This window comes from Sander vitreus, chromosome 5 (assembly GCF_031162955.1).
Source record: "Sander vitreus isolate 19-12246 chromosome 5, sanVit1, whole genome shotgun sequence".
NCBI classification, from domain to species: Eukaryota; Metazoa; Chordata; class Actinopteri; order Perciformes; family Percidae; genus Sander; species Sander vitreus.
Window position 1 is genome coordinate 28,835,654 of NC_135859.1, and position 14,205 is coordinate 28,849,858.

At 38.5% G+C, this 14,205-nt stretch overlaps 1 protein-coding gene across 3 annotated transcripts in view; it reads left to right on the top strand.

Annotated features, from left to right (window-relative positions):
- kank1a (KN motif and ankyrin repeat domains 1a) overlaps window positions 1-14,205 on the top strand; it is a 61,280-nt gene that overhangs the window by 22,337 nt on the left and 24,738 nt on the right. For 2 of the 3 annotated variants that reach the window (XM_078251392.1, XM_078251391.1), the window contains exon 2: window positions 9,647-9,777. In XM_078251392.1, coding sequence (XP_078107518.1) covers window positions 9,741-9,777 — 37 coding nt within the window. In that variant the 5' untranslated portion in view covers window positions 9,647-9,740. Of the gene's footprint in view, window positions 1-3,581; window positions 3,689-9,646; window positions 9,778-14,205 lie in introns of those variants that run through there. The other variant, XM_078251393.1, reaches the window with a different exon arrangement.

Genomic DNA, 14,205 nt, shown 5'->3' on the forward strand with positions numbered 1-14,205 from the left:
CATTTTGTGCGGACATTCATGTTCCTCTCAGGTGGAATTGTAATATATTTGATGGTAGTTTGACTTTTCATCTAGCGACATCATCAGGGCAAAATCTGAATTTGTCCAATACTTTGGTAAAAAAACACATACGTGCAAAACTAAGTACCTTCCCATAAGCCTGAACTGTATTGTGCTAATCACTAATCGGAAAATGTTAGCATGCTAAATTGTCAAAACTCATAGGCTACCTGCTAAACAACAGCATGTTGGTACAGAATCACAGAGCTGCTAGCATGGCGGTAGACATTGTCTTGTTGTCAAATGATCCTCTTTTTCACGAATTGCCTTCAACTGTGTTAAATTCACACAGAGTAGAAGGTTTTATACTAAGCTCCATTTTGCTTCAGAAGAAGCTTCCTCATCCTTCCTCAAGATGGGAAGTCTTTACTTTTTAGCCACTTGGATGTAGCTGGAAGTGTTTTCTTTTCCTCCTCTACCACGCTCCTGAAAGGACTTTTTCCTTCCTGTATGTTCCTCCCTCCTTGCTGGGATAATTGAAAGGCTTTGAGGCTGGCTGAACTCAGCAGGCTCATGCAGGACATCAAAGGGAAACCAACTGTCGGACAGCACAAGCTGGGGGTCAACACCGCGGCTACAACGCTGCCAAACGGCAGTGAAAGTCAGTGCTGAGGCATCTGGCCGTAGTCGACACAGCAGCTTCTTCTGCAAAGCTTCAAAGGCATTTCCTAATGAGCGCCAGATGCGGACTACCGTAGCCACTGCTTGTTGTGCAATTATGCCGACACACATGTACACATTAGCACTTGTCTGTTCCTACCAGCACAGAAACATGTTGTACTTTATCTAGTTACTTTGCTTGTCTTCTACATAAACATGCAGTATTTTATCTATACTTTGGTTGTCTTCTGTTCTTTCGGCGTTGTTCCTGAAAGAGACACCTGTGCACAGTCATGTCGATTATCCACAGGAGTATAAAATGCTCTACATGCACTGCTGCACACACCGCTCGTGTTTTCATACTACTGAGCCCCTTTCTAAAGCTCTGAATAAAAACATCCCAGTTTCTCGGGAGGCGTTTTCCCTCCATTAATTCTGTAGCCTCAGCTTTTTATTAGGGGAAAAACAAGCCTATTGAATATTCAGCGCAGTGGGTTTGCAACCTTTACAGCCCTCTCTTAACTTTTCGGGCTGTTTACTGTTGACACTGAAGTTACTTAACCCAAGCTTTTTCATGGTGGAAAATGAAAACTGTCACACCACATCCTGGCAAGACAAACAAATGGGTCTAGACACACTGTGTGGCATTTTGGCCTATTTGACAATAACAATGCTGATTGTTTTACGTTTCTATCCTAATATAGTTTCTAAGAAACTATTTGCAACTTGTACAATCCCACTTTTCCTTTAGGTTTTTTTTAGTTTGCAGCATTTTCAAACCAAGTGACAACCTTAAATTCTTGGGGCCCTATCTTGCACCCGGCGCAGCGCAAAGCCCGACGCAAGTGTCTAGTGTTTTAAGACAGACGCAGTTAGAAGATACTTTATTCATCCCCGCGGGGAAATTCGAGTGTCCAGCAGCTCACACGTTGTTGTCAATTTCCCGTCCAGTGCCCACGTCATTTAAATAGCAAATGCACCTGCGCATGCTGGTCTTACAGGGAGGTGTGTTCAGGTGCATTCTTGGCATATTGCTATCTTGAGTCAGCGGGAAATGATTGCGCCATTGACCAACAAAAACCTGGTCTAAAGTCAATAACGCAGCATTATACTGTAATTTTACCACCTGCTTCACCTCGTGGAATTTCGGTTACATAGTGCTCGTGCCATATATGATCTGCTCGCGCGCTTTCACTTCACGCACGAGCAGATCAGTTTCTTCTGCCATCATAATAGCAATGCGCCAAGGTACAAATGTGCCTAGCTTTTAAAGGGAATGGGAGATGACACTCTGATTGGTTTATTGCACGTTGCGCCCAAAACATACCTAGGATTAATTAAGATACTAAGTACAACCCTTTTGAACCATGCGCCTGGCACACGGACCCTTTATTTCCGCCGTTAAACTAACAAAAGTGGATTCGTAAACGCACCTGCGCCAGGCGCTTCACGTCGTGCGCTTAGATCGTTAAAATAGGGCCCTTGATCTCACCTTGATTTCAGTGCAGCTTCAAACTTTATACTTATTTGCCATCATGTGGTTTAAAGCTCAAGTTTGAGATGACTTTTGATGGTAATATCGCATTTTGTCCTCATTGCTACATTATTTTCATAATGCTACATTATTTCAGAAACTGAAAAGTTGTTTCTTTTCCACTCCATTTTCACTTTTTTATGACCACACCGTGATGACTCGGTGCACTTTAAAATGTTGTGACGGACCTCATCGTACACTTGATTTAACTAGGGGTGCTGATTTAGGTCAGCTGTGTGTCTGCCTGGCACACTCTGTGTGGGACGGCCGATTTACCGTCCAGTCCTCATCGATAAAGTAACATGTGTCCCATATCTCTCCACTGTGAGCACCGCCCAGCAGAGAGCCTACGAACTTAACATAAAAAAAAGAGCTTAAAACGCAACTTGCTAGTTTAACGCAACACTAAAGAACTTTTCCCGCTTTGGTCCCCCTACATGTTGGAAGCGGAATTGTCCATTACATTACATTATGCAAGTTTGCCAGGTCGGGTAATGGATCTATAGTTCGAATGAACTGGACAATGTAATGTAATGGACAATTCTGCTTCCAACCTGTAGGGGGTTGAGGGTTTTTTTTTTTTTTTTTTTTTTTTTCTTTTGCTAAAATATTTAATTTCCCCCCTCATCTCTCAGATCACACAGACACTTTCCTTCAGTACAGAGCTGCAACTAATGATCATTTTAATGATCAATTCATCCGATTGTTTTCTTTATTTTTTAATTGTTTGGTCTATAAAATGTCCTGATGAAATACTCATCGCAATTTAATAAAGCGTAAATATAGTCTAATATAAGTCTTCATGTTGCCTTTTTTGCCAAACTAACTAACCAAAATATATACAATTTATTATCTCCCAAAACACTTAAGTTAGTAAATCTTAACAATGTTGAAGCTGGAATTAGGTAATGTTCCTTGGAAAAATTACTTCAATGGCATTTTTCCAACTGTTGACTAATCAATCTATTTCATAACCTTGTAACTGGCGTGTGATCTAGTTGATTCAGTAATGTATGGGATTAATTTGGGTACAAAGTATAACTTCAAGGGAACAAATGGGCCTAATTAATTTGAGACTATTTTCTCTCCTATAATTCACTGGACTCTGTGATTTGCAAAATGTATTACCGTGTAAACAAAAACGATGACGTATGACTGTTTGATTGTTTGTTAGTTTGCATCTGTTTTTGTTTAGTCTTGCATGTCGAGTCTCTCGTATCACAGTTAATCATTTAGTCGGCTGAATTTTGAACACAGACGCATACACACCTCCCTGTGGAAGAGGAACCTGACCTGAGTCACTGTAAATCAGTTGACATGCACCTGCAGCTCCTGTCATATTTATGCAACAGCTGAGGAGGAACAAAACGAGTTGTTCTTGTTTGTCGGCTAGCGTTGTGTTGTACCGGTTTTTTTACACTTGTGAGTCCAACTTGGATCAGATCAGGCTACTTTATACATCAATTTGTTCTGTTCAGTTAAAAGTGGATTATGGTAAGTGTTTTTATCTTGGTTCAAATTAAATGGAAAGATCAATTTGTAAACATTTACTGTAAAAGGTCTCAAGGACCGATTGATAGTTTGGTTTCTCCTCTGAATGCATTGAAACCAACAACTTTCTAAGCTGAATGATGCCTTCGTCACTACTTCTACTTTAGCAAATAAGCAAAGCAATTGATTGACATGATGCCACACTTGGCTCGGACAACTATAAGGCTTTGACTTCTGGCAACAGTTTGTTAGCCAGTTTAGGTCGACTGATTTAGTTATTCAACTTTTTGAATGTTTTTACCTTTGGTTAGTAAACTGTACAAACTCTGTCATACAGAACACAAGACTGGGTCAAAATTAAACGTGGGTTTTCTTGTGCGTGTCACCATGGCCACTTAACTGCTGTACAAGGTAGGAAAGTCATAGATAACATTGCCTTTGGTAGGAGGAAAATTACATTTGGTGCATTTACAGACCCTTGTTTCACTAATGCATCTTTTTGATGAGAAAAATGAGCTTTCCTTTTAATAGTCCCTCAATTTAGTATTGTGTACTCATGATTAACAATTTGTGTTCACTAATTATAAAATTCAGGTTTTTTTGATTTGCTAAATTACTTAATTTGCCTCCTAAATATATGATCAGACACACATTCCTTCAGTATAGAGCTGTAACTACGATCATTTCGGTGATCGATTAATCTGATTGTTTGATTAATCATTTGGTCTATAAAATGTAAAATAAAAAATGCTGATGAAATACTGATCACAATTTCCTAAAGCCTACTTATAATGTCTTCATAAAGAACAAAGAAAACAATGTGGATCATTGTAAGATTGCAACTTATGATTATTTTCTTATTTGTTAATTTTAAAATCCATTTTATCATTTTGGATCAATGAATCATTTTAGTCTAAAACGTGAAGCAAAAAACTCCCATCACAAGTTCCGAGAGCCTAAATATTATGTCTAAGAATCGTTTCAGCTTTTGAAATGTGTGAATTTGCTACTTTTCTATGTTTTTCTATTATTGTAAATTAAATGGAATAGCTTCATGTTTGGGACTGTGGGTTGGACAACATGAGCAGTTTTAAGACCTCACTAATGGACGCTTTCATTTTAGAGATTCTTTATTTAGTCATGAATCGTTTAACACGTCTTTTTATTATGAAAGATCATCTCTGTTGGTTCCAGATAAGGTGTCCGTGGCTCAGCTTGGTTAAGATTGGTGATTATGGCTTCCTGTTTACTCTGTCTTCACCTTCAGCCACTGAGGGCTGAAGAGAAACGCTGCTTGTTGGTTAATGTGTAACTGCTCATGAAAAGGGTTTATGTTTACACTCTTATTGTCTGCCTCATTAGGTGTATTTTTTTCTACCACGAGTTGAAGGTTGGCGCAGGCCGAAGAGTGGCCACAGGTTGTTGACCGTGTTAGCTGGCCATGCGCTTTACCTGGAGGCCCAGCGTGGGGGTCGGTTCTACATAAAAACAGCCTAAAGTCCTCTTTCCTCTTATAGGACACAGATCGTTTGGCTGTCATCTGAGGAAGTTGTCTAATCTTAGCTGTGAAACTTATCCCCCTCGCTCAGAGGGCTGCTGGGTAGAGGCTCGTTGTTGGTGGTGGGGGGGGGGGGTCTTCTGGACTCAGTCAGTGTTTGCTACCTGCGAGCTGTGGGAGGAAGTTAGAATGAGAGTTACAGGTAAGATGCATGATTGTTAGAATAGCAGATCTCAGTGTTTGGGGTACGTAAATACGTGACCACAAACCTGTTTGGAATCACGTGTTATATTGACGTTTTTCTTCTTTCCTTCAATAATGGCTTTTTTAACAGAAATAAAAACTGTATCGATGTATAAATATTTGAAATAGTTTTGGCCCCAAAAGAAGAGTAAATAAATGATTCAAACTTCCATTTAGTCGATGTCCCCACAGTGTTGCATGACGAAAGAATACTGTTGAAACTTAAGATTTTGAATTTGTTTTTTTAGTCCAGAAAAGCGTTAGTGATCCTCGATCATTTTTGAACCACAACGGTGCAATTGGACTCTAAATATTCTGGGAACCAGTTGTTTTTTTTGTTTTTTTTTCAGGGCCTCAGAGATTGAATAGGTTTGAACAGGGATATGTCAGTCCATAGAATGTTTAGCTGATATTCCCTGACCCAATTCCAATAGCACTAACCCTAGACTAGCCTTCTATTTCTATTGTAAATAGAAGAAACGCTTTGCCTTCTGATCCAGCCTACCAAAGTATTTATTTATTTATTTATTTTTTCTTCTTTTTTTTTTAAATGTTAACTTGACGTGATCCCAAATTCTGAAAAACATGTTTAGTTGGAATCAATTCTTCAAACATCTGCTGGATTAAAAAGGTCCATAAATATAATGTGATAAGCCTCAAGGCCCATTTTAACCTCCTGCATGTGACATTGAAGGCTTAAAAAGAAAAAGTTTCCACCCAGTTTTACTAAGTTATTATGCAACAAGCTGAAAGCTTATGTGTTCCTGAGGGTATTCAGAGAAATGGTGAACTACCAGCACGTGGAGTTGTGAATTATGAGTAGAAATGTGAATTCCTCGATGTGTTGATCATTAACTGAATGTCTTGTAGCAGAACATAAAGAGGAAAAGTGCAGACTAGTCCTTTAAAATCTTTGTAGGACAGGAAGGTTTATTGTTAAATAAGTATTTCCCTGCTGGGAAGAGGGTTGTTTCTCGCTGGCAAGGTAGAGGAAAGTTTCCCATAGTTTATTTACACATACTACAGTACCAACTTTGTTATGATACAAAGCTGGTTGGAAATTGGTCAAACGTCCTAAAGTGTGCTATTTAAGCTTTGTTTGCACACACAGCGAGTGAACTTCATTATATACAGTCCATTGATCACTCATGTGGTTTTATAGATCACTCTACAAAACAATACCGTCTTTTTATTTTTAAACTGCTTTTACAAAATATAATATTTACTCCCAGTAGCAGTGGCCATTAATACAAAACATACAATATGACAACCAAGATTTTCTAAATATTCTTTGCCAAATACAACCTTTTTAATTTTAACCAACCAATCAGTTTGATGAAGCAGCTTTACTCTAATATTTTCTGCTATGCTAGTGCGTGCTTGATGAAGCCTTATTCTTTTGTACTTTGAATCCTGATCCATACATTTTGGCTTTTGAGAGCGTCTCGTCTTTCCTTTGTCAGCTTCTTGCAGACTTGCTGAATAAGTGATGCTGGTGAGGATACGCGTTTTCTATTTCATCTGCTTCATATGTGTACTGTATCTGAGGATTTCCTGCTCCTTCCTCCAGGTTGGCTTTCTTGCAGCCCATGGAAACAGACGCTTGGGAGATGTTTGGTCAGTCTAATGTTTTTGGATTGATCGTTTTTGCATGAAGTTGACAAGAAGAGCTTGTATTTTGGCTCAATTATTCTTTGAGTTAATGTCTGTAAAAGTCTTAAAGCTAGACATGCACATCAACACACAGCCAGCATGAAATATTTTTTTTATTTGCTTTGTTAAACTGGTATTAAGGGTGAACATGCACTTTGTTTCTTTTATACGTGTTTGTATTAATTCCAGTGTTTTTCTGAAGAAAAGCAATATTTTTAATGACCATTATTGTTTCTAAATTCTTATCTAGTCAGAGGCTTTCTTTCTCTTTTTATTTTGGTCCATCTACATTCACTCCTTCCACCTGTCCTCGTAAACAAACTTTCAAAGGCTTTTGGTGCTTCTGCTCAAAAGGAACCTCATCCTCTTCCTGTTTTGTACCCTAAAGTGACAGATTATTTTCCGAATGACCCAATGGCACAGTGTAAAATGCAGTTTAGAGGCTGCTAGAGGCAAACCCGTTACTTCACATGTTGTTGCTCATTTTAAATGGGAGGGAGAGTAGCTCAGGGTAGGAGGGACTAAATAGATTTTGGTCTATTTGAGTGTTGGAACAACCCAGTGTGGTCTGTAGCGGTTGGTCTTTCGGCTCTGTATCAGATCTATAATCGGTCCCCAGGATGACGGACAGTTTGGATTTAGACACATGGGCCTAATGCTGTTGCAGCGCTGCTTTATTTGGATGTAAACAAGGATTTATATGTGCTGCAGAGGAGTGAAAGCTCGCCTGCAAAGTGACTACTGACAGAGTGACCTTGCAGAGGTTCCCTCAGACTCATTATGTGGCCTAAGCTCTGATCAAATGGATCAGAAGACTGCTATTAAGTTGTACCTCTAAGATAGGTTTGCATTACTTAACACAGGAATTCAACTTCCATGTAAAAGGTCACTGAAGTCTTGAGGTTTCATAAAATTAGCTTGTCAGTGTTTTGTTAAACTTCCAGTAAACCGAAAAAAGACTAAATATTTACTCAATAAAAAAGCACCAAATTATTAGTGCACACACATGTTCCATTATATTTGACATTTACTATGACATTTAGTAAATACAATATCACTCATAGTGACATTTCTCTCTTATTTTGCTGAGGACCCTTAAGGACCCTCTTAAAGACCACTAGGGAGCCTGGAACCTACTTTTGGAGCCAGTGATTAACAGGCCAGAGAAACCGAGGTCAGTGATATTGCTAGTAAATAGGGTCTGAGGTCATAGAGAGTATAAAAAGAGGCCTGGGTCTATCTGAGCCAACCTTGTCTGCATCTTTACTCCTCCAGATGCTCATTTAACAAACCAGGCCTCTCTGTGGCCCATGAAGTCGACATTTTCTTTCCCCTCATGTTGGCTCCTTTTTTCTTTATAAGAAGAGAATAGCTCTTTTGTTCCTGCTCATAATGTATCCATTGATGATGACCAGGCCAGTGCACACAGGACCCCTATGTTCATAAATGTCAGATGCAAACACACCTGTGAAAAAGCAGAGGTCAGCGCTGTCGGTCATTTAAAGTGGGCTTCAGCTTTCACAAAAAAGGGTTTTATGTAGCAGAACATACAATACGTGTCAGAGGGAGACCTCTCAGTACTGTACTTAAGTGAAGTTTTGAGGTACTTGTACTGAAGTATTTTCATTTTATTCAACTTGATACCTCTCCACTACATTTCTGTGGGAAAAGATTGTACTTTTTGCTCCACTACATTTGTTTGACAGCTTTGGTTACTAATTACTTTTCAGATTAAAATGTTACTTAAAAATGCTTATAAAATACAACACAATGTTAAAGATTAAACCAGGGGCTCCCACAATTTAGGAAAAATAAATCTGTCAAGTTGTTGCTCCTTGTCACATTTCTATGATCTGTTAGCAGCATCTCCCCTCTAAACATCTTGCACGGTTTCATTTAAAAACCTGTTTGAGGCTCAAAGACGTCAAATTATCCAACAAATGAAAGAAGTACAATAATAAACACAGATTTGCGTATCACAACTTTGTTTTTTTTTCTTTCCTACCTCATTAATCATCTCACGACCCCTCCGATTTATCTGGTGACCCTGGAGGGGCCCGGCCCCTAGGTTGGGAACCACTGGGCTAAACTGTAGCTAACTAATAGCTAACTGTATAAAGTAGTTAACGCTAGCTCCACCTCAAGCAGCTACAACAAAATGCTACTTACAGTACACAGAAATGCATCAGTATTAACAATGTAATCAGTCACAGCAAAATTGGTGACTTCTGATATTTAAAGTAAATTTGACTTATAATACTTTTTACTTTTACTAAAATAGATTTTTAAATGCTTTTAATTGTACAGTAATCAGTATTTTTACATTTTGGGATTGGTACTTACTTAAGTTAAGGATCGGAGTAACTCTTCCACCACTGGTGAAACTTGGCATGTTTGAGACTTTTTCTGGTGTTTTATGTTAGTTGATAGGACATCATTTCATGTTGTGATGATATCTGCGGCGCTCTCTGATATAAAGACACCTGCTGCTTAACCTGTGTGTATGTGACTCCCTATAACTAACTTAATTTGCTAGTGAAATGTTTCCCTTTTGTCTTTTGTCTCAGTTTGCAGGTTGCATGGTAATCTGGACTTGATGCATGGCAGTTGCATGACCGCAGTAGGTCTTGTTGTGGGACTGAGAGCACACAGCTTGCAGCCATGGCTCAAACCATGCACGTGAATGGCAATGGCCCAGGTAAACCAACCCTTTTGTTACATTATTTTCACCATGCAAGGTTTAATCTTTGGGATTTTGATTGTGCGGGTATTGGTGATGCTGTAGTGTCGTCTATTTTATCTTAAAGGACAAATCCGGCGCAAAATGAACCTAGGGGTTAATAACACGTGTACCGAGTTGACCGTTCTCTGCGATTTTGTTTTTTTAATGGTAATCAAATGTGACCGGTTTTATCAGTCGAACGGCGAACGACGTGCAACCAGTAACCTAGCTCAAGCACGGCGTTCATCGACTGGTCGTGACGGTTTTCCCAAGATGGCGCCCGCCTGTCTATATGAACGGTACTGTCTTTCGAAACTATCTTTTTACTAAACTGTCTGTACACTTACAAAGTTCTCAATGCTTTGGTTTACATGTAGGGATCCTCATTATGCTACCGTGGAAGTGTGGTGCTATTTTGAGCCTTGTTAGTGGTATAGAAATAGCGTTTTTTTTTTTTTTACTTCACCCTTTCCCTGACGACTAGCGTTATAAGCTAACTAGCGGTTTGCGATAAAACTGGTCACATTCGATTAGCATGAAAACATATCCCAGAGAATGGTCGACTCGGTGCACATGTATTATTAACCACTAGGTTCATTTTGCGCCGGATTTGTCCTTTAAGTGAAAGTAGGCTCTTTCTCTGCTACGTTTGGTTTTGCACGAGCATCTTGTTTGTCAGACTGAATCATCACAGTTGTATTGTAGGACCAGTACTGTTTGCTCCAGCACACTGTTGGTTAATAGTATATTCTATACATGTAAAATGATTCCTGGCTGCCTCATGAACATGTGCTCAGCTTTACTCAAATAAACTTAGCTGGATGAGGATACAATGAGGCTAAATGGAGATTAGGTGTCCAGTTTCGGGCTTACTTCAGGCATCACATCTGTCTCTGTCTTAACACCACACAGCAGTGAAATCTATCCATCCTTGCATCAAGAATTTCGAAAAAGATGATTTAATATTGTATCTGACGTTATCACTAACTTTTTTTTTTTAGGCATTCAAATATGAGTTTACATCAGTGAAAGTTCTGATGAGTATATGGAGTATATGATATGTTTGGCTTAGTAGCATCTTGCTAAGTGTATTATTAGCAGTAGCATCAGAATGAATGAGCCACTGATGCTTAGTGACATGGTTACTACTCAATATATTAAAATTCAGTTTGATTACTTTATATGGGATTTTTGCATTAATATGCCATACTATGAAATCTGATGTTGCAAATATGGGATATCACATTTAAAATAAATCAACGTTAATTGCTTTGGACTGTATTACCTGCAATTATTCACATTAAACAAAAAGTAAAACTATAAATAAACAAATAAAACCTTTCTCTTTTTTTTTCTTTTTTTTTTTTTTTTACAATTTTCTCTGTATTAATGTAGATACATTTTGGTAAAATAGTACATGATATGATAGACCAGTCCACAGTAAATCAATAAACAACCCTAGTTGTATCTTTCAGTATGACATATTCATTTTAATGAATATCATAGTCACATTTAATGGAGTAGAAGTGAATTCAATAACCTTTTTTAAAAGTATCTTTTCTTTTGGATGGATTTGTTCACATATTCTTCACATAAAGATCTCCCATACTTGCAGGAATGTTAAACATGAGCTTAAAATCACATTTTATCCAAACTTATTTGCTCCTTTTGTAAGTTATTTCTACACCTCTCATGATTCAGAAACACACTGAGGTTGTGTTGGTTCACACGGCGCAACATGTAGAGAAGACTTCCACGCTTCAGTGTGAAATAAACGCTGTCAGCTCCGAACACACACACACACACACACACACACACACACACACACACCTACCTGCAGACGGCTGACATTCCTGCCCAGACTAACAGGACAGAGTGAAGCTTCTTATTTCCAAAATCCTTCCAGGAATGCACAGCATGCAGGACAGATGCTTTCAGCGTCAGTCTGCCACCTCCATGTATATACGACTCTGAGATGATACCTTTTTGTTTTAAGTATGTAGATCTTGTCAAGAAAAATGTGTGGATTGGATTCACTTCAAAAGCTAAGCACTCAACAGAGTGTTTTTATTGTAAATTTTTACAGAATGTGAAAAACGCTGAGACATGCTACGCTAACACAGCTAACCTCCTGTAAACTGTATAAATAGCTTCTCTGCAGTGTTGGCAGTTAACATAGTGGTCACCTGCTGCACCGAAAGAATTTCAAAAAGTTGGCGAAACGTAACCTTTTTAATGTCGAGATGCTTGAGTGTAGTTGGTTAGGAGAACTGTCCATTTTAAACTGAGTTGGTGATCAGGTAGTCGGCCTAATATCATTGATATCTCTGCTTCTGTGTTGTTGGTTTTAGAAGCTGAAATATTGCCCGTTGTGAAGTTTTTGTTTTGTTTGCAGTTCATTTAAAGGGACACTTCACCGATTTTACACACAGAGTTCAGTTTATGAGGTGTACTACTCAGCCTGTAAATAATGTCTTTGTCAAGTCTGTTTTCTGAGCTTGGGCTTTGGACTTTAGTAGATTTTATTTAATTGAAATGCAAACAAACTGGAGGTGTGGAGTTTGGAAGATGTAGACATTTACTGTGCAGGTAGAATCTCATGAAATGGTAGTGAGTTTCATTATCTGTTCAACATGCAAAGATAACAGATAGCGGTACGTCGACTTTATGAAAGTGCAATGAACTGGAAAAGTGAAATCTCACATGTACATGCAGATAAATAATCATATCATAATCAGTTAGGTTTGGTATTGATTGTATTTATTTTTGTCAATGTACTTTTGTCTCTGCATAATATCGCGACCATGCACAAAAATAATAACTGGTCCTCCGCATGCAAAATGCAAGATACACTGATCAGTTTTCAGTTAAGAAAAGGAAAACTAATTTTATAAAATAAACAAGAGCAGCCAAACCCAGGTGATTCATCAAGATGAAAAGGGTATCTCATCAGGTATCTTATCTAACTCTGGGGGATACGGTGAATAAGACAAAGTCCCAATAAGTCGGCATGTTCCTATGTCTATATCAGCATTGTTACAGGCCTAATTATAGGTGGTTTAAGCCTCCAGTCCACACAAGACAATACTATTGCCTTCTTTAGTTTGTAACAGTTTATTTTGCAGTAAGGCTTCTCTCAGATGACATAACTGCCAAATGTGGGATGTGGTACGCCTCAGTGCATTGAGCAACAAAACATCAAGCACATATTTCAACTAAAACCTCAGCTGATTTCAATTTAACTTGAGAAATATTCACTGCATTCAGCTGCAGGACTGATGTCTTAAATACCTTTCTGCAGAAACATTTGTTGAATGTGGTCCTCAAAACTGTTTTTACTTTAAGTAGGAAGTCCTAGTCAGAGGAAAACTGATTTAAAATATCAGTGATCATTATGCTCATAATGTCAACATTTTTATAAGACCATTACAAATCAGGACGATCTGGAATGTGATTTTTTTTTTTTTATTATTATTTTTTTTTCTGCTGCTAAATCAACATTGAAGAAAAAGCCCAAAATAAAACCCTGCAACAAAAAGCAAAAGCGTCTTCCCTCATGCAGTGAAGTTGTCTAAAATAAAAACCCTGCAGAGGCTGAGTCATGGCTCAGAGCAGACCATCGTAGCTTTGGCCTAACATGAATGCCACCAGTCTGTGGTGGACAAGAAAACCCACAGAGAGGCGTTCAGAGTCGTGCCAACGGGTCGACCCCCTGCAGCGCATTCAAACCCACTAAAGTGGTTTTGTTTCTGCAGCAAGGGACAGTTACCCAGCTGCCACTTGAAATACCCCCTGATACTGTGCCTCATCACTTTAATATTGTATGGGTCTGTGTAAGTGTTGGTAGCTTATTATAATGTGGGCCAAAGGGGAACAGCACTGTGTCTTTGTAAACTAAACCAGATAATGGTTTGTTTTATTCACTGGACCGTTAGTGTCTTTATAGTGTTTGATGAATAGATGTAGAACTGGTTTGTTTAAGTGTGACTAACTTCAGTGTGCACTGATCGGTTTATTGTCAGTCGTCTGCAGCCAGAATGCATATACAATTCAGCAGTCGCATGAAATGCAATGTAATGAGGCAAATTGGGTCCACATTGTGCACTACCTAAACTATTTAGTTTATTGCTGTTTTATGAGGCATGTTAGATATGAACAGTTTGGCCTTATTACATTTTCTTTTTTTCTTGATTTTCTGTTTTAACACTTATCACAATCGAGTTTGAGGTTGAGGGACCACCGTTCATTTAAAAAAAACAATACAGGCATCAACTGTTGGTCACCATAACAACACCAGTCTGAAATGACCAGAACAACCTCAAAATATTCTTCACATAGCAAGATGTATTGTGGTTCACCTCGTGGATAGTATTCCCTATTTCTTAATGGTGTTTTTGGTTCATT